Below are 20,878 nucleotides of genomic sequence, written 5' to 3' on the forward strand. Positions count from 1 at the left end.
ATTGCTTCACACTCACTGAAAAGAGGTCAGGTCTATTAGTTAACATTAAATTCAACGTACAGGGCAAGTCTATGATGGATGTTACAAACTTTCAGGAATGATGGACAAGGGTAAATGTATCAATATGAGGTAAGGGACTCTAGCCCAGAAATAACCGACTACAGTTATAAGGAAAACTTTTTTTGATACCTATGAAAGTAAACTCTTCTACTTCAAGCTCTAGGATTCCAAATTTTGAAAGGAGGTTGTGTGGACCAAAATAACAAAATATGGTCTAGAAAACATGTGTTCTAAAGTGCGTATGTTAAGAACGATGATTATTATTATTATTATTTCTTTACTTTCTCAGACGTTAAGTCTTGTTAAAAATGAGAAGTGACACGGACCTTGATCAAGCGTCACTTCCTTTTAACTGTACGGTGTATGTTATATTGCATTTAGGAACTTTCGGGTAACTGAACATGTATCAATAATTACGGATTTCTGTAATTGTATATATAAGTTTGGATGTAGCTGTATTGTATTGATGTACTGGTGGATATTGTGTGGTATGACTCCTGTAGTTGATAGTATAATTGGTATAATGTCAACTTTATCCTGATGCCACATGTCCTTGACTTCCTCAGCCAGTTGGATGTATTTTTCAATTTTTTCTCCTGTTTTCTTTTGTATATTTGTTGTAATGGGTATGGATATTTCGATTACTTGTGTTAATTTCTTCTTTTTATTGGTGAGTATGATGTCAGGGTTGTTACGTGGTGTTGTTTTATCTGTTATAATGGTGTTGTTCCAGCATAATTTGTATTCATCATTCTCCAGTACATTTTGTGGTGCATACTTGTATGTGGGAACGTGTTGTTTTATAAGTTTATGTTTTATGGCAAGTTGCTGATGTATTATTTTTGCTACATTGTCATGTCTTCTGGGGTATTCTGTATTTGCTAGTACTGTACATCCACTTGTGATGTGATCTACTGTTTCTATTTGTTGTTTGCAAAGTCTGCATTTATCTGTTGTGGTATTGGGATCTTTAATAATATGCTTGCTGTAATATCTGGTGTTTATTGTTTGATCCTGTATTGCAATCATGAATCCTTCCGTCTCACTGTATATATTGCCTTTTCTTAGCCATGTGTCGGATGCGTCTTGATCGATGTGTGGCTGTGTTAGATGATACGAGTGCTTGCCATGTAGTGTTTTCTTTTTCCAATTTACTTTCTTCGTATCTGTTGATGTTACGTGATCTAAAGGGTTGTAGAGGTGGTTATGAAATTGCAGTGGTGTAGCCGATGTATTTATATGAGTGATTGCTTTGTGTATTTTGCTAGTTTCTGCTCGTTCTAGAAAGAATTTTCTTAAATTGTCTACCTGTCCATAATGTAGGTTTTTTATGTCGATGAATCCCCTTCCTCCTTCCTTTCTGCTTAATGTGAATCTTTCTGTTGCTGAATGTATGTGATGTATTCTATATTTGTGGCATTGTGAACGTGTAAGTGTATCGAGTGCTTCTAGGTCTGTGTTACTCCATTTCACTACTCCAAATGAGTAGGTCAATATTGGTATAGCATAAGTATTTATAGCTTTTGTCTTGTTTCTTGCTGTCAATTCTGTTTTCAGTATTTTTGTTAGCCTTTGTCTATATTTTTCTTTTAGTTCTTCTTTAATATTTGTATTATCTATTCCTAATTTTTGTCTGTATCCTAGATATTTATAGGCATCTGTTTTTTCCATCGCTTCTATGGAGTCACTGTGGTTATTCAATATGTAATCTTCTTGTTTAGTGTGTTTTCCCTTGACTATGCTATTTTTCTTACATTTGTCTGTTCCAAAAGTCATATTTATATCATTGCTGAATACTTCTGTTATCTTTAGTAATTGGTTGAGTTGTTGATTGGTTGCTGCCAGTAGTTTTAGATCATCCATGTATAGCAAATGTGTGATTTTGTGTGGGTATGTTCCAGTAATATTATATCCATAATTTGTATTATTTAGCATGTTGGATAGTGGGTTCAGAGCAAGACAGAACCAGAAAGGACTTAATGAGTCTCCTTGGTATATTCCACGCTTAATCTGTATTGGCTGTGATGTGATGTTATCTGAATTTGTTTGGATATTAAGTGTGGTTTTCCAGTTTTTCATTACTATGTTTAGAAATTGTATCAATTTAGGATCTACTTTGTATATTTCCAATATCTGTAGTAACCATGAGTGGGGTATACTATCAAAGGCTTTTTGGTAATCAACGTATGCGTAGTGTAGCGACCTTTGTTTAGTTTTAGCTTGATATGTCACCTCTGTATCTATTATCAGTTGCTCTTTACATCCTCGTGCTCCTTTGCAGCAGCCTTTTTGTTCTTCATTTATAATTTTGTTCTGTGTTGTATGTGTCATTAATTTTGTGTAATGACTGAAGTTAATATTTTGTAGATTGATGGTAGGCATGTTATGAGGTGATATTTAGCTGGGTTTGCTGTGTCTGCTTGATCTTTAGGTTTCAGATAGGTTATTCCATGTGCAAGTGTATCAGGGAATGTGTATGTGTCTGCAATGTAACTGTTAAATAATTTAGTTAGATGTGAATGTGTTGAGGTGAACTTCTTTAGCCAGTAATTTGCTACTTTATCATTTCCAGGGGCTTTCCAATTGTGTGTAGAATTAATTGCTTGGGTGACTTCATGTTGCAAAATTATCACTTCAGGCATTTGTGGTATCATCTTGTATGCATCTGTTTCTGCTTGTATCCACCGTGCATGCCTGTTATGTTGTACCGGGTTTGACCATATGTTGCTCCAGAAGTGTTCCATGTCTGTTATGTTTGGTGGATTGTCTATTTTAATGCGTGTGTTATCTATTGTTTGGTAAAATCTCTTTTGGTTTGTGTTGAATGTTTCGTTTTGTTTCCTTCTATTTTCACTTTTTTTGTATCTTCTAAGTTGCTTGGCCAATGCTTGTAATTTCTGCTTCTTTTCATCTAATTGCTCTATTGCTTCTTGTTGTGAGATTTTACCTAACCTTTTTCGTTTTTTGTCTGATATTTCATTTCTTATAAATTGTGTTAGCTGTCCGATGCCTTTTCTCAGTTTTTCTATTCTTATCTGTAGCCTGTGTTGCCATGCTGGTTTTGTGGGTTTCTTCTGTGTGTTGGTTTGTTCTGATCTCTGCCTAGTGTGTATATTTAGTGTAGCAAGTGCTCCTATATAAACCAGTAGTTGTAACTCTTCCATAGTTGTATTTTCATTTATTTTGTTGTGTATGATTGTGTTGATAGTTTTTATTGTTGTTTCGACTTGTGGGTTATTTGGCGGTCTATGCAAGAATGGCCTGATGTCTGTATTTGTGTCTTTGTATTCTATGTATGTCAGCTGAAATTTCTCTTCTATATCTAACACGTGTGTCTCTTCGTGTTCTATTTGTGCTTGTTCTGGTGGCTGTCTTGAGATTTCTTTTTCCTCTGATTGTTTAATTGATGCGTGTTGGTCTTTGTTTGCTCTGGGATGTTTGAGTCCATTACCGTATTTTCTTCTTCTTCTGATTGCACATTATTTTGTTCCAGTATTTGTTGTACTTGTTGTTTGATGTTTTCTAATTCTGACTGGGGTATCCTGTTATTTTTTATTTTTACACGGATCTGATCAGCTAGTAGTTGTTCTGTTAAAAATTTTAATTCCGGGTATCTGGTAATAAATGTTGTGTATACTAGCAAATACTGTATCCAGTTGTGTTGGTTCCTAGGTTTGTTGCTTGGTAATAACAGAACATGAGGTGTCTATTAACTTCATCTGACCATCTCATCCTCTGTCTTTGTTTTCCTTCTAGGGTGGTTGCAGGAAGCATATCCTGCAAAACACCTCTATTTGGATTTAAATCATTTTCCAGTTGGCTAGCAGTGTCGTTACCATTGTGGGCAAGCACAGGGTTCAAGCGTCGTCCCCGACCATGACAGCGCTTGTCCGAGGCTTCTTTAGTTCTGTCCTGAACCAACTAATCACACTAAAAGGGGGGTTAGCCCTATTAGTGGTTTGTTCTTTTCGTCGCCTTTTACGACTGGCAGAACATACCGGAGGCCTATTCTTTTCTATTATTATTATTATTATTATTATTTCTTTCTTTCTTTTCTCAGACGTTATGTCTGGTCAAAAATGGAAAGTGACGTGGACCTTGATCAAGCATGACTTCCTTTTAACTGTACGGTATATGTTATATTGCATTTAGGAACTTTCGGGTAATTGAACATGTATCAATAATTACGGATTTCTGTAGTTGTATATATAAGTTTGGATGTAGCTGTATTGCATTGATATACTGGTGGATATTGTGTGGTATGACTCCTGTAGTTGATAGGATAATTGGTATAATGTCAACTTTATCCTGATGCCACATGTCCTTGACTTCCTCAGCCAGTTGGATGTATTTTTCAATTTTTTCTACTGTTTTCTTTTGTATACTTGTTGTATTGGGTATTGATATTTCGATTAGTTGTGTTAATTTCTTCTTTTTATTGGTGAGTATGATGTCAGGTTTGTTATGTGTTGTTGTTTTATCTGTTATAATGGTTCTGTTCCAGTATAATTTGTATTCATCATACGCCAGTACATTTTGTGGTGCATACTTGTATGTGGGAACGTGTTGTTTTATAAGTTTATGTTGTAAGGCAAGCTGTTGATGTATTATTTTTGCTACATTGTCATGTCTTCTGGGGTATTCTGTATTTGCTAGTATTGTACATCCACTTGTGATGTGATCTACTGTTTCTATTTGTTGTTTGCAAAGTCTGCGTTTATCTGTTGTGGTATTGGGATCTTTAATAATATGCTTGCTGTAATATCTGGTGTTTATTGTTTGATCTTGTATTGCAATCATGAATCCTTCCGTCTCACTGTATATATTGCCTTTTCTTAGCCATGTGTTGGATGCGTCGTGATCGACGTGTGGCTGTGTTAAATGATACGGGTGCTTACCATGTAGTGTTTTCTATTTCCAATTTACTTTCTTCGTATCTGTTGATGTTATGTGATCTAAAAGATTGTAGAAGTGGTTATGAAAATGCAGTGGTGTAGCCGATGTATTTATATGAGTGATTGCTTTGTGTATTTTGCTAGCTTCTGCTCGTTCTAAAAAGACTTTTCTTAAATTGTCTACCTGTCCATAATGTAGGTTTTTTATGTCGATAAATCCCCTTCCTCCTTCCTTTCTGCTTAATGTGAATCTTTCTGTTGCTGAATGTATGTGACGTATTCTATATTTGTGGCATTGTGATCATGGACGTGTATCGAGTGCTTCTATGTCTGTGTTACTCCATTTCACTACTCCACATGAGAAGGTCAATATTGGTATAGCGTAAGTATTTATAGCTTTTGTCTTGTTTCTTGCTATCAATTCTGTTTTCAGTATTTTTGTTAGTCTTTGTATATATTTTTCTTTTAGCTCTTCCTTAATATTTCTATCATCTATTCCTATTTTTTGTCTGTATCCTAGATATTTATAGGCATCTGTTTTTCCATCGCTTCTATGCAGTCGCTATGGTTATCCAATATGTAATCTTCTTGTTTAGTGTGTTTTCCCTTGACTATGCTATTTTTCTTACATTTGTCTGTTCCAAAAGCCATATTTATATCATTCTGTTATCTTTAGTAATTGGTTGAGTTGTTGATTGGTTACTGCCAGTAGTTTTAGATCATCCATGTATAGCAAATGTGTGATTTTGTGTGGGTATGTTCCAGTAATATTATATCCATAAATTGTATTAATTAGCATGTTGGATAGTGGGTTCAGAGCAAGGCAGAACCAGAAAGGACTTAATGAGTCTCCTTGGTATATTCCATGCTTAATCTGTATTGGCTGTGATGTGGTATTATTTGGATTTGTTTGGATATTAAGTGTGGTTTTCCAATTTTTCATTACTATGTTTAGGAACTGTATCAATTTAGGATCTACTTTGTATATTTCCAATATTTGTAGTAACCATGAGTGGGATACAATATCGAAAACTTTTTGGTAATCAATGTACGCGTAGTGTAGCGACCTTTGTTTAGTTTTAGCTTGATATGTCACCTCTGCATCTATTATCAGTTGCTCTTTACATCCTCGTTCTCCTTTGCAACAGTCTTTTTGTTCTTCATTTATAATTTTGTTCTGTGTTGTATGTGTCATTAATTTCTGTGTAATGACTGAACTTAATACATTGTATATTGTTGGTAGGCATGTTATGGGGCGATATTTAGCTGGATTTGCTGTGTCTGCTTGATCTTTAGGTTTCAGTTAAGTTATTCCTTGTGTAAGTGTATCAGGGAATGTGTATGGGTCTGCAATGTAACTGTTAAATAATTTAGTTAGATGTGAATGTGTTGAGGTGAACTACTTTATTATTATTATTATTATTATTATTTGGGATGCGAGGCACTTGACATCATGGTCTTCAGTGACCAGATGAAAGAAGTCCGCATGCTATTCTCATGTCAGATAAAGGCTGTCCCCCACATGTGGAGTAGTTTATGATGCATAATGTCTGCCTCCCCTGTCCAGCAATTTACGGATGAGGCCTTACAGTTCACAAAGTTTCAGAGCCCTTGAAACACTGGTGTCAGTATGTGTACGGATTGTGGGCACATCTCCAGCCAAACTGTGGGCTGCCCTGATATCAGTATATAACACACATGTAGCCAATATATGCTGAACCGAAAGTGGCACACCACGAACTTCACATAGCCAGAGATGGAAAATGTGCATTAAAGGGCGAAGTCCTATGCACAGTCTGGTTAGCAGCACTTTCTTCCATAACTGTGGTGGATATGAATTACCACAATTTGTTTTATGCCACCTGTAACGATTCACTTTCCCACTGACACATGATTCATCTATCAGATAATGATATGACAATAGGCAAGGGAATGGCACATCGACATACAACACCATCCCAACATGCTTCTTTGGCTGCTGTAAGGAGTTATGGATGAGCTGAATCACCTTATCTATTGGACAGATCTTGTGGACCACTTTTAGCACATTGAGTGAGTCAGAACAGATGAGAAACCTTGTACTGTGGTGTTGTGAATCCAGTCCAGTGCCGTCATAATGCCATATAAATTCACATCATAATCTGTACAATGTGCTGGAAGCCACACTTTGAAAACCCTATCAGAGGAAACAGCTGAACAACTGAGGGCATTCTTTTGCTGGGATCCATCTGTATAAACAACAATAAAACAGTGGTATGTACTTAAGACTACAGGAAATAAGAGCTGTAAAAACATAACCTGGAGTAGAAGTTTTCATGTACTGTGTAAAGCTTAAAATCACTGAGCCTCTGAAGACTCAAAGGTGGCAAGTTGTTCAATTCCTGGCTCTGTATTCAGAGTTAGATGCATTCAGATCCTTGAGACAGTAAGTATACTTTACCATGAATGGTTTGGTCAGCTGTGGCCACTTCCTGGAGCTGTTTACAGTTTGGGTGGATCACTGTGCTGTATGTGAATGACTGAAACAGTGCTGAAATTTTCTGGACCCATCGAGCCAGAAAGGGGTGCTGCCGAACCAAGAGTGGTGGTTCACCAGCTTCTGCACGCAGACTCTGGACTGGGCTGGTTCAATAGGCTCCTGTCAACACCCCAATGTCCTCATGGTGGACAGCGTCTAACATTTTGAGGTAGGAAATATGAGCTGGTCCATAAATCACACTGCCATTATCTAACAATGATCTGATAAATGCCCTATAAAACTGCAGGTGGTGGGATCTGTCAGCTCACAATGCCTTTCCGTTGAGGCATTTCAAAACATTTAATGATCTGAAGCCCTTTGTTCATAGCTCTTTCAGGTATGGGAATCAGTTCAATTTAAGAGTCCAGCAAGAGGCCCTAAAACTGCACAGTGTCATTAAAATGTAAAACATTGTCCCACATTGTTAGCTATGATTGGTTAAAATTTCTATAAATACCATTAGAACTCACACACAGTCTTCTCTGGTGAAAACCTAAAATCATCTTTATTGGCAAAAGCTTCCAGCCTCCTAACAGTCTGCTATAGTTGCCTATTGTGTTCTTAATGTCCCGTCAACAACGAGGTCATTAGAGACAGAGCACACGCAGGGATTAGAGAAGAAAGGGAAAGGAAATCTGCCATGCCCTTTTAAAGGAATCATCCCTGCATTTGTCTGAAGCAATTTAAGGAAATCACAGAAAACCTTAATCAGGATGGCCAGATGCTGGTTTGAACCATCATCTTCCCGAATGCAAGTCCAGTGTGCTAACCACTGCGCCACCTCGCTTGGTCCTTGTTGCCTCATTATCATAATGATCGGAGGAGGAGCAGATTGCAAAGTCATCCACAAACAAACAGCATTGAGCAGGGCTCCTAAATGTGGAAGAGGTGCCATTGATATCGATTGCAAATTGACACTGAGTACTCTGCCTTGGGAGACCCCATTCTCCTGAACACAGTCAGACAACGCACCACAGTGTGATATCGAAAGCACTGGTCCTCAAGAAGGATTGGATAAGAAGTGGCAGAATTCCACATATTCAATTCAATCATAAAATTGGCGAAGGATTTCACACCTCCCAAGTGGTGGTGGTGGTGGTGGTGGTGGTGGTGGTGGTGGTGTATGCTTTTTCAGGGTCAAGAAACATCCCAACCAAATGGTTTCAAAGAGTAAAAGGGAATCCTGTATCATTGTCTGTGGTATAATTAAGTTGGCAAGGGAAGAATGGTAGCACCTGAAAATGCCCTGGGAGTGACACAGGCGACCTTGGGGTTCATAAAGAGACAGACAAGGTAGCAGTTGACTACAGGCTCAAGAGTCTTACCCATAAAGCTAGAATGGACTACAATTTGGTAACTGTTAGGGTCTGTACAATCCTTGCCTGGTTTTCATAATGGAATTAACATTGGCTCATTCCCAGTTGTGGGGTTACTGTCCATCAAACCTGATATGACAAACCAGATACAAGCTTGACTATGGCTTCAGGGTACAGATAACAGAAGATGGCATAATGAATCCGATCAGGTCATGGAGCATTGTCTGGCCACTAACAGAGCTGACTCCAGTTCCCATATGGAGAATGAAAGATTGTAGACCAACTCATTACACAAGAAGGAAAGCAGTCTCTTCACCTCCACAGTCCTATAGAACACCTCGAATGTATGAGTTCATCCGTATGACGCTGTGATAGCTAAACATTCAGCCACATGTTCAAGGTATGACCACCAACATTGCATTTCTCAACAAGGCCGTGAAGAGAAGGCGTACTGCCTTTGCATGAAGCCTGCTTTACTTAGTTCCAAACTTCGTGCAGTGGAAGTGGACCAATTAACGGAAGTAAAAATTCCTTCCATTCTTTTATCGCTCACTTGTGCCCTCGCATATCTGAAGACACCAAGGTTTCTGCAGTTGGATGGTGTTTGAATTTCTGTAAAGCTGTGCACCTGGTTCTGACTGCCGAGTGACATTCATCATTCCACCAAGTGACTGACAACAGTCTGAGGTGGTTGCTATATGGGGGATGGAATCTGAGACAGCTCACTGGATCTCAGATGTGATATGGTCCACTATCTCCTGGGCACAATCCTGTTATTGGAAGATGGCCTGCTGAATGTATCAACCAATTTGCCCTCTGAACCACCCATCTTTGTGGTCTTCTGTCGACCACCATTCGAGTCAGCAGACGAATCCACACAAGAAACTGGTCACTGGAATGCAAATCTGTGCACTGCTTCCCACTGAACTGAGTCAGTAAAAGCTCAGGAGTAAAAAAAAAAGTCAATGGCTGATGATGATCCCGTACCTCTGGAAATGTGTTACCCAACCAGTGCAAAAAGGATGATATTCTCTGAATGGACAATGTACTCAATAATAAAAGCCTTAGAGCAAGTGGTAGCCAAGCCTCCTGTGTGCACTGAAGTCTCCCATGAGGAGTAATGGCCAGAGCAGTGCCCAAATGAGTTCTGTCAATGCATTTCCATCCAACAGATCACGAGGTGGAAAATGTAAAGGACAATGTGATATTAACTGGCTTAAGGACTTCCACTGCAACTATGTATGGCCATGGTAAGAGGGTCAGGAGAGGTATGGCATCTGCCACCAACGAAAACAGCCATTTCACCCTTAACCAGGTCTTCAGTAACATTGTTCTTCCTATACGGGTGGTAGTGCTTAATCCCAACAGGTAAAATGAGGCAAACTGCCTTAGTTTCCATGGAAGACACCACCACCATTACTTAGGGTAGGTAGGTATCGCACCTTAAGTTCTCACTGGTTTCTGCCTTTCCCCTCAAGTGGACAAGTAGTGGTAAATTGTGTACTTCCTGCAGGAGACAGTATCAACAGAAGAGGCTAGCACTTTAAGTACCTCTAGTATTTCTGGTACATGACACTTGGGAATCTTCCCATCACATCCATTTGCTGCAGCTTCCAATTGTGTGATAGCATTTCAGAGAGATTTACAGCTGCTTATGAACTTCAACTAAATCATCCCACACATGAACAGCCTTCACAGTGGGGCTGCATTGTGGCTATTGCAATGTTTCACAAGACAGCAAATGAAAATTAAGTCTTATATAAAAGTTTTAAGTAACTTCATTTTTGAAAGGAATTTATTGACACGGTTTCACTATGACAGGAGATACCATAAGCCATCTTATGTACGTATATGTAAGTAAACAGAGGTTGAAAATCCACAGGCTTTACACTTAGCTGGCTTTGTGATGCCTTCTACAATGTGTCATAGATGAGCACTGTTGTGTCACTTAACCTCACTAAAACAATGAAAATTTCTGATGTACAGTAAAGGACATCATCTGCTTATAGTAGCTAACAATGCAATGATAATTTGCATGAAGCACTACAAGATATTCCACTTGTGTTCAGCAGTGTGTGTCGTTTCAATGTCATAAGCCACCTGCACACTTTGGAAGGTGTGTATAACATCATCTTAAGCAGAGCTTTTACTGCTAAATAGACTGATCATTGAGATTCAATCCTGTGTGTTCACATGTTCTGAATCACTTGCATTTCTTCCTGAGAGAGCACTTAAAAGAGCATGTCTATTCTATTACTCAGTGAATGTGGAGGGAAACTGGTGGTGAACATCCATGCTGCTCTTTAAATATGGGTGGCACTGTGTTCCTAACAGTTTAGAGAAGCACGACACAGCAAATAGCTAATTATTTGCAGATGCAAGGTGCTCATTTTCAGCATTTTCTACCTACTGCAGTAATTGGATAGAACTGCCAAACTGTATTAAATGAGGGTACTTTTAGGCATGATTATATTGTTGCCGCATTTTCATTCTTTGACATCCATTTCCTACCAAAAATACACACGGCATGAAAATTTGTAGACGTCTTGGTATTGTTAGTAGGCAAAGAATAATCAAGTTGTGAAATCTTATTGCATGCTTAACTGCTTGTATGATTACTTCACACATCAAGAATTCTGCATGAATTCCTTACCCTTGTTTGTTGTTTTGTTATGAATTCTTACACTCTCGTTTTCCTTTTAGAATTGTGTGCATCATTTTTGGCAGCATATTTTCTCCCCACTTTTTTAATGGTAGTTTCCATTTTTTCATACATTTCTGACACATCCTGTTAACCTGAAAATGAGTCTTGTCCCCTCTACTGAATGTTTTCTTTTACAAATATCTGTGTCTGTAGTGAGCACTTCATAATTCTTTCACTCACCTTTCTTATCCTCTGACTACAAACAAGATTTAAATATGTAAGCATCTGTGATAATACAGATGATTCCTATGTATTTCTGTCTCGGGATGCAAACAGCAGCAATTCAGGTGTTTTACTGGAAGTGATTTTTTTTATATGGCTGATGTTCAGTACACAAAGTTTTTTCTTCTTTCTTGATCACTGAGAAATGCTTTACACCTTCTCACATACATTAATACCAGCCAACTTAGCCATCAGGGAAAAAAGTAGTCATGTCATATTGCTTGGATTTTGCTGTACCTAAACCACTCAACATAATTTTGATCAACATATTGGTTATAGTTGTCCATGAACAGTTATATTACATATCTCTGTGCAACATAGCAACTGCTAAAATGTTTCTGTGGAAGTGAAACAAATTATTTTGTATAGCAACATGCAGACATAAAGATGAAGTATATGTATAGTACACTACAGGCTCCGATATTTTTAATAAACAACTGCATCACTATGCAGAAAGGATATATAAAGTAACACAGATCAGTTCCTCTTTCCGGTAAATAGCAAAGAAGAAAAGTCTGAAATAATGTCCAAATTACTGAAGAACTTAGAGAAAAACCTGGTTGTAAGTAGAGCACTAACATTAGTATTATCAGCTTTTGAAATAACAAAGCTGTTGCAAAACTTTCATTTTCACATGGATGACTTTTGTGCTACATACAGTACTTTAAGAACATTAATGTGAACCATCTTAAGGTAATTGTAGCAAAATTTTTCTGTATGTTTGTAAAAACGTTACAGTAAATTCTATGAGTAAACATTGTGTGTACAGTGGGCTCCAAAAACTTCAGTTTGGGTTTAAGGGAAATATGAGGCATCAAGATTTCTATGAATGTTATAGCTGGAAATAATAACTGTACCAAACAATTTTAACTTTCCTCCATTACCATATCATAAATGACAAATACTTCAATCATGAAATCTTGCTCTTCTATGAACCTGAAACTCTCAGAACCCATAGCATCATCTTTTCTACATATTAATATAATTCCACATATTCACACCACCATTGTGTGTTATATCACAAAATCAAGTATATTTTACCCATTTTCTCCCTTCATGGCTGTTTAAACACACAACGACTTTTTAAAGACTGACGAATTACAAACGTAAAATTGGTTTTAGAAACGCCCTTCACTCCAAGTGAACCACTTAGTAAATGAAAATAGAAGACAGCCACCAAGCAGCAGCAATTTAACATTTGGAAGTACCTTTATGGTACACATTTGAAGTGTTTAATATCTATTAGACATATTTATTATATCTCGTTTATAGTTTCTTTTATTTAGATCTGGAAATCTGCTCAATTCAGTCATTACATCTAGAAACCTTAGTCTCCCCAACATGAAGTTTCAATTTTCTTTGGCCTCAAAATGCCATTGTGCTCCATGTCTTATTAGGATGCATCACCTAAAGCAATCACTGTACAATACGACAAATCCCACCTTACATGAACTCTACGTCAGAGAGGATATCATTGAAAGTACCTAACACATCTGTGGTGCCAAACACTCAGAACCATCACTACGAAGGGGTTGTTTTCAACAAAAAGTTACAAGTTGGTAAAAAAGAAGTAACTTAATCATTAAATATGTGTCACCATTTTCTCTCTTCCACTTCTGACACAGCTGCATTAATGGTATTTTTCCTCCAATTTATGAAAGATTTTCCACAACTTCCTATCTTTAGCTCATTGGACACTCGAGACCTGCACTGTTGCTCACATCATTATCAGCCTCAATATAATCACTACCACCGCATTCCATCTCAGCATTAAATGGAAAATTTCAGATTTCTTCAATTGTATATGCTCAATTTACAATATTTTGTTTTGTGTTTCCTCTGAGACAGCATGCCTCCTTTACATTAATCTATGCTGGACTGGGTGCACAAAATAAATGTATTCTTTTAAAAGAATCAGTTTTTATCATGATGACAGTAGTTAAAAGTTTCATACTGCCTTGGTGACAGATATTAATGCCATTTTTTATATTTGAAGTGTCCATCAGGTAATCTGATATATGAATATGAATACTCATACAAACACTTAAGAGAGTTCTTTAGGTGTGTGTGTGTGTGTGTGTGTGTGTGTGTGTGTGTTTTGGGGAGGAAGGAATTATAATTACTTCTATAACAGTTTCTAAAATATTTGCTTCAGTTCATTTGCATGTGCCATAGACATGAAAATAGTTTGTAGACATTCAAAATTTAGATGAAGTAGGTTCATGTACTCTAGATGAAAGTGTTAAGCTACTTAGAAAGGAAGTCAAAGAACTAACAAAGGCATGTATGAAACATGCTGTCTTTCCAACTGTGTGTATATATGTTTCAAACATTACCAATTCATTTAAGGACCAATCTTTAATGTTTCTGAATTTTTATAAGTGAGTTTACAGAAATGCTTTTTAAAAATTATTTTAGTTTAGTGTTACTTGCCTGTTCTCTGAGTAGTAGTTTCAGGAGTAGGGACATTGAGACCAGATAAGAAGTTCTGAAGATCACTGAGCTGAATTGCTGGAGGATTAACTGAAAGAAACATCACGAATCTTATGAAGGAGGTAATATCTACAATAGCCAAGAGGAATATTTCACTTACCAGAGAACATGAAAAAAAGAGTATGGGAATTACTGGGGAACTGCAATTAGCTTTCAGAAGTTATAACCTGTTCGTAAGAGTTGTGGACACAAAACAAAATACTGTAAATATCTTTAACATAAATTGTGAACATACTTTTATCTCAGTCATCATTATGGAAACTACTACATGATTACAACTCAACAGAAAGTAAAATCACAGAAACTAATGCTGAGGAAGTCACACAAACTATTACAGTGAGGACACGTGACTGGTTTGAATTTCCTATCCATGAATAGGTCATCCTACTATGGGCTTATACTGGAGCTACTCACTGGCAAGTGGTAATCAATCAGACACATAAATGTACAATGGAGAGGAATTTTTTTAAATTGAAACATTTTTGGTAATATGGTGCGCTGTAAAAGCAATGGATTTAAAAGAACTACCAATGAAAACAAAATTTAAAAAAACTGCACTGAGTTCCAAATACTATACCTGGGATGTCAGGCATGTAGTCAATATGTCCATCAACTGTTAAGCCTTTCATTTATTCCAATGAAGTATTTACATCAAATGGAACAGTGTGCAAACATTCCCTTACACGGTACTTTCTTGATCTGAAACTACTGATTGTAAGTGGTATATAATAACAGAAATTTGTTTGTATACAATGATGCAAGGGCTTAACATTTTTAACACTGTTGTAGTGAGGAATGTACACAAGCCACACAATACTTTGGGATGAAGAACAGCATACCCATAACATGTGGATCAACTGCAGCTTCTGTCATTACTTGGGACCAGAAAAATATAGCACTATATTTGTCGAAATTTGGAATTCCCTAAAGCAGTGTGCCACAATTTAAAAAACTCAAAAAACTGCCTCTAAAAATGATATGATTTCAGAGTACTGATAAGTACAAAACAATTTGCGTGAGTGAAACAGATGCCTGCAGCAAAATGCATAGTGTTGAAGTCTGGTGATGGAAGAGTAACTGGTTGGAATCTCCTTTCTTCTTAGTTAAATTTAAGTTCTCTCTATCTCTCAAGTGGAAATTATAACACATACTGAACCACAATTTTCCAATGTAAGTAATATTTCATTTTCAATTTATCTCATATGAAATAACATGTGAAATAGGCATGTGAAATGACATGTACACCAGTAACACTCCAAAATAATTTTCACTCTGCAGCAGAAACTTCCTCACATATTAAAATGTGATTCTTCTGCTGGGAAGTTTCATCAGTAATACCAGTGCATTTCATATACTCTGTTCTACATGGTACAAATAAATCGTGAACAGTGGCGGTATTAAATGTTGTTGTGGTCTTCAGTCCAGAGACTGGTTTGATGCAGCTCTCTATGCCACCCTATCCTGGGCAAGCTACTTCATCTCTAAGTACCTAATGCAACCTACATCCTTCTGAATCTGCTTACTGTATTCATCTCTGTCTCCCTCTCCAATCTTTACCCTCCACACTGCCCTCCAATACTAAATTAGTGATCCCTTGATGCCTCATAACATGTCCTACCAACCTATCCCTTCTTCTAGTCAAGTTGTGTCACAACTTCCTCTTCTCCTGAATTCTATTCAGTACCTCCTTGTTAGTTACGTGATCTATCCATCTAATCTTCAGCATTGTTCTGAAGCACCACATCTCGAAAGCCTGTATTATCTTTTTGTCTAAACTACTTATTGTCCATGTTTCACCTCCATACATGGCTACACTCCATACTTTCAGAAAAGACTTCCTGACAAATCTATACTCTATGTCAACAAATCTCTATTCTTCAGAAACACTTTCCTTGTCATTGCCAGACTACATTTTATATCTTCTCTACTTCGACCATCATCAGTTATTTTGCTCCCCAAATAGCAAAACTCATCTACTACCTTAAGTGTCTCATTTCCTGATTTAATTCAACTATATTCCATTATCCTCATTTTGCTTTTGTTGATGTTCATCTTATATCCTCCTTTCAAGCACTGTACATTCTGTTCAACTGCTCTTCCAGGTCCTTTGCTGTCTCTGAGAGAATTACAGTGTCATAAATACTGAGGAAAAAAAACAAATTTGCAGTTGACTAGATCTCTCTGTAAATAATATCCAGCTTTTCTAATTTTTGTGTATTATAATCTACTAAATGGCTACTGTGATGGATAACCTTGTGCATATGATCACCATACTTTATGAAGGCTGTATCTCCCAGTCCCGCTGGTAATGTAAAGTTTCAGTCTATTATCATGATCCGGAACACCAGGTATTACTGCTGACTGTTGGAATGGACACGTTTCTCCCCTCATTTGTAGCTGGTGGTTGTTACATTTTTTTAGTGCCTACTGTAAATAAGTGTTTGCTGAACAGATCACCTTGACAATCCGTTACACTATAAAGTTTGTAGTCTCAAAACATAGCACACATGCAGATTTACTGTCTAAATTACGAAGATAATATTTATTTTGGGTTTTTATCTTATCTGGTGTAATGTTGGTTTCACGTTTAACTTCTTGCATTTGACATTGGAAAAAAAAAAAATCTTAAAAAAACTAAATTTGTGGTCTATGTTCTTGATAAATCACTAAACTGTCTCCTGAAAAGCTTCAAAGCAGAAAAACATAGCTGCATAGATATCTTTTTACTTTCACTGTATTGATCTCCATAAACGATTAGATAAATAGTGCTAGGGATTTTTATTATTTGTCCAATAAGCATACAATAGCTCAAGACACTTTTATTAGGGTATTTTCTACAAATTCATCTACTGTTTTGGCCTCAGTGCCAGAGATTATTACTGGAGTTTGCACTCAGCCATCATCTGTTCATACATGCCACCACATTTATGAAAAAAAAAAAAAAAAAAAAAAAAAAAAAAAAAAAAAAAAAAAAAAAAAAAAAAGAGGGGGGGGGGGGGGGGGGTAGCAAAGCAGTATTGGCCACTCTCTAAAGACAACTTGCTTAGTGTGACATCCACTGGCATCACTAAAACCTGTGACCATGACCCCAGAAGGCTTAGTATTTAACGTTGAGTCTATAGTGGTACATGGCTGTGAGCATAAACAAACTACAAGTTTGAGCACCAGAGGAGAGAGGAGCAGTGTATGGAAAGTTTTGAATTCTTGTGGTAGCTTACTGAAAATGGATGCAGCAGTATACTGCACACCTTTCTGCACAAGAGTCAAGGTAGTGCGATCCAAATGCAGATTGGATTTCTGCCTAGTATTAACTGAGTGAAAGCTGCTAGGTCTTGGGAATAAGCTACTATTATTAACAAGAAATGGGAGTAAAGAATATATACCGGGTGATCAAAAAGTCAGTATAAATTTGAAAACTTAATAAACCATGGAATAATGTAGACAGAGAGGTAAAAATTGACACACATGCTTGGAATGACATGGGGTTTTATTAGAACAAAAAAAAAAAAAAAAAAAAAAAACACACCCCATATTGCTAGACGCGTGAAAGATCTCTTGCGCGCATCTATTGGTGATGATCACGTGGTCAGCCTCACCATGACTCCGGACATGCTTTACAGTGCTGTTAACAACATTATTCCTCGACTACAGCTGTTGTTGAGGAATGATGGTGGATATATTGAGCATTTCCTGTAAAGAACATCATCTTTGCTTTGTCTTACTTTGTTATGCTAATTATTGCTATTCTGATCAGATGAAGCGCCATACGTCGGACATTTTTTGAACGTTGTATTTTTTTCGTTCTAATTGGAAATGGAAATGTCGTGTGGCTAGGGCCTCCCGTCGGGTAGACCGTTCGCCTGGTGCAGGTCTTTCGATTTGACGCCACTTCGGCGACCTGCGCGTCGATGGGGATGAAATGATTATGATTAGGACAACACAACACCCAGTCCCTGAGCGGAGAAAATCTCCGACCCAGCCGGGAATCGAACCCGGGCCCTTAGGATTGACAGTCTGTCACGCTGACCACTCAGCTACCGGGGCGGACTTCGTTCTAATAAAACCCCATGTCATTCCAAGCATGTGTGTCAATTTGTACCTCTCTATCTACATTATTCCGTGATTTATTCAGTCTTCAAATTTATACTGACTTTTTGATCACCAGGCCAATGTCAAAATACCAGAATACCCCTGACTAATGAACAGGGGTTGACAAGAGGTTCGCGGACTTACATCGATTATTGCCCGAATTGCCTGTTTCTGAGCTACAAACATCCTTTGAAAATGGGAAGAGCTACCCCAAAATATAAAACCAAATGAAAATAAGCAAAGTAGACTACTTTTCACGTTGAATTATCACTTACTTCAGATAGCATTTGAATAGTAAAAATGGCAGCATTAAGTCTTTGAACAAGATCCTGAATGTGGGCTTTCCACGACAGTTTACTATCTAGAAATTTAAACTGTTTAGTTTCACTAATAATATGGTCACTCTGTGAAATTAGAAAGTCAGGTTTTGTTGAATTGTGTTTTAGAAACTGTAAAAACTGAGTCTTCTTGTGATTTAGCATTTGTTTTCTACAAGCCTTGAACTTATCTCGTGAACTGTACTATTTGAAACAGTGCCAGTGTTGCACACAACATCCTTTACTACCAAGCTAGTGTCATCAGCAAACAGAAATATTTTAGAATTGTCTGTAATACTCATAGAGTAAATATCTCTGGAGTGAGCATTCACATGCGCAGAACAGATTTTGTGTTGTCAACATACATTGCCGGCCTGGTCACGTGTTCTCGGGACGTCGTGTGTGTGTCCGTATAGCGTGTTGTATAATTAGAATGTCACTACATCCCTAGTACAGACGGATTCTTTTCGTACGTGTCGTGGATTATTTATATATGTTGCGCAGACATTTTAACAGTATCCATTTGATACCGGGAATAAACCAGCTTCGTAGCTTTTAACGGCAAGTGATATTGCACTCTGCTTCTTTGCGATAGGTGTCACAGTTCAGATGGACTCGATTTTTGGTAGTTTTCGGTATGATACAGCACTTTATAGTATTATAGAACCTGATGTACATTTTTGCAGTGATAGTCTTGCAAAACGACTTGACAGCACGCTAGTACTTTTGCAAGTGTCCGAAAAACACCGAATTTGCCACACATTAGCTATTATATCCCTGCTAATTCGTCCTTATTTCTGCTATTTCTGCGTATTTATTTTCTCATTTTTGTGACCTAAAGCACAATTTATCTTACTGGTGACACTTTGAAGTATTTATTTAACGCATTTTACGTACTTGCTCCCAGTTTATTAAATAAATAGTAGACTGAGTAATCTATATACATAATCGACAAGTCACTGATAAATGCATGGAGGATAGTATTTCCTGAAACAACTAACCATTCCCTTTCCTGTTCCACTAGCAAATTTACAAGAGGAAGCGATTGTTTGTAAGCTTTTGTACGAGCAATATCTATTATATAGTCATAAAATCGTAGAACAATAGGTTTACAGAATCAAGGCTTAATTATAATGCGCCTCGAAATTTTTAACATATACAGTGTCTCTTACTAATATGATAACTATAATTAGAGTTACATGGTGTGTACCCATGAACAGTTACTATCCCTCCTTTCACATATTTTTCTTTGCATCCGTAGCAACAACAGTAATTCACCATCGCTATTAAACTGTCAACAAACAGTGAAACACGTCAAAAACTCGTCATATTATAAACTTCAAATGCTGCAGAAAGCACACATGCACGGCGAAGTCCCGAAAACACGTGACAATCCTGGGTTAATCTTGACAACATGCGCAGAACGCAATGCTCACTCCAGAGAATTTTACTCTATGGTAATACTAGAGGGCATCTCATTTATATAAAAAAGGAACAGGAGTGGCCCCAGCACTGATCCCTGGGACATCCCCCATTTGACTGTACCCCACTCAGGCCCCACATCACAGCCATTCCTAACACTGTGGGTAATTTACCTTTTTCTGTCTGTTGTTAAAGTACGAGGTGAACCAGTTGTGACCTACTCCCCTATTCCATAATGGTCCAACTTCTGCAGCAATATTTTGCTGTCAACACAAACCAAATGCCTTAGTTAAACCAAAAAAGATGCACAGCATTTGAAACCTTTTGTTCAATCCATCCAGTACCTCACAAAGAAAGAGAATATAGCATTTTCAGTTGTTAAACCACTTCTAAAACTGAACTGTACATTTGATAGTAAAGTATGAGAAACAAAATGATCAATTATCCTTACATACACAGCCTTTTCAGCAACTTTAGCAAACACTGATGGCATAGAAATCTAAAATTGTCTACATTATTCCTTTCCCCTTTTTATAAAGTGGCTTTGCTACTGAGTACTTTAATCATTCAGGAAACGGACCATTCCTAAAGGAAAAATTACAAATATGGCTAAATACAGAGCTAACATGTGCACCCCATGACTAATATTCTGCTAGGAACTCCATCATATCAATGAGAGTCCTTAGTATTCAGTGATTTAATTATTGACTCAATCTCCCCCTTTCTGTATCACAGAGGAGTATTTCAGACGTCAATCTCGGAAAGACATTTTCTAAGAGACTTATATGATCTCATGAACTGATTTTATATTGTCGACCTTGTGCTGCTGACCAGACACTGCC

The 20,878-nt window shown here is 37.4% G+C and overlaps 1 protein-coding gene across 3 annotated transcripts in view; it reads right to left on the reverse strand.

The window, feature by feature from the left end:
* Positions 1-20,878, reverse strand: part of LOC124613169 (proteasomal ubiquitin receptor ADRM1-B) — a 113,820-nt gene that overhangs the window by 25,774 nt on the left and 67,168 nt on the right. For 2 of the 3 annotated variants that reach the window (XM_047141811.1, XM_047141801.1), the window contains exon 6: positions 14,149-14,238. The exons of the other annotated variant lie outside the window; for it this stretch is intronic. In XM_047141811.1, the coding sequence (XP_046997767.1) occupies positions 14,149-14,238 (90 nt within the window). The remainder of the gene's footprint in view (positions 1-14,148; positions 14,239-20,878) is intronic. 3 annotated transcript variants of the gene reach the window in all.

The sequence above is a fragment of the Schistocerca americana genome, chromosome 1 (genome assembly GCF_021461395.2).
Source record: "Schistocerca americana isolate TAMUIC-IGC-003095 chromosome 1, iqSchAmer2.1, whole genome shotgun sequence".
Taxonomy (NCBI): Eukaryota; Metazoa; Arthropoda; class Insecta; order Orthoptera; family Acrididae; genus Schistocerca; species Schistocerca americana.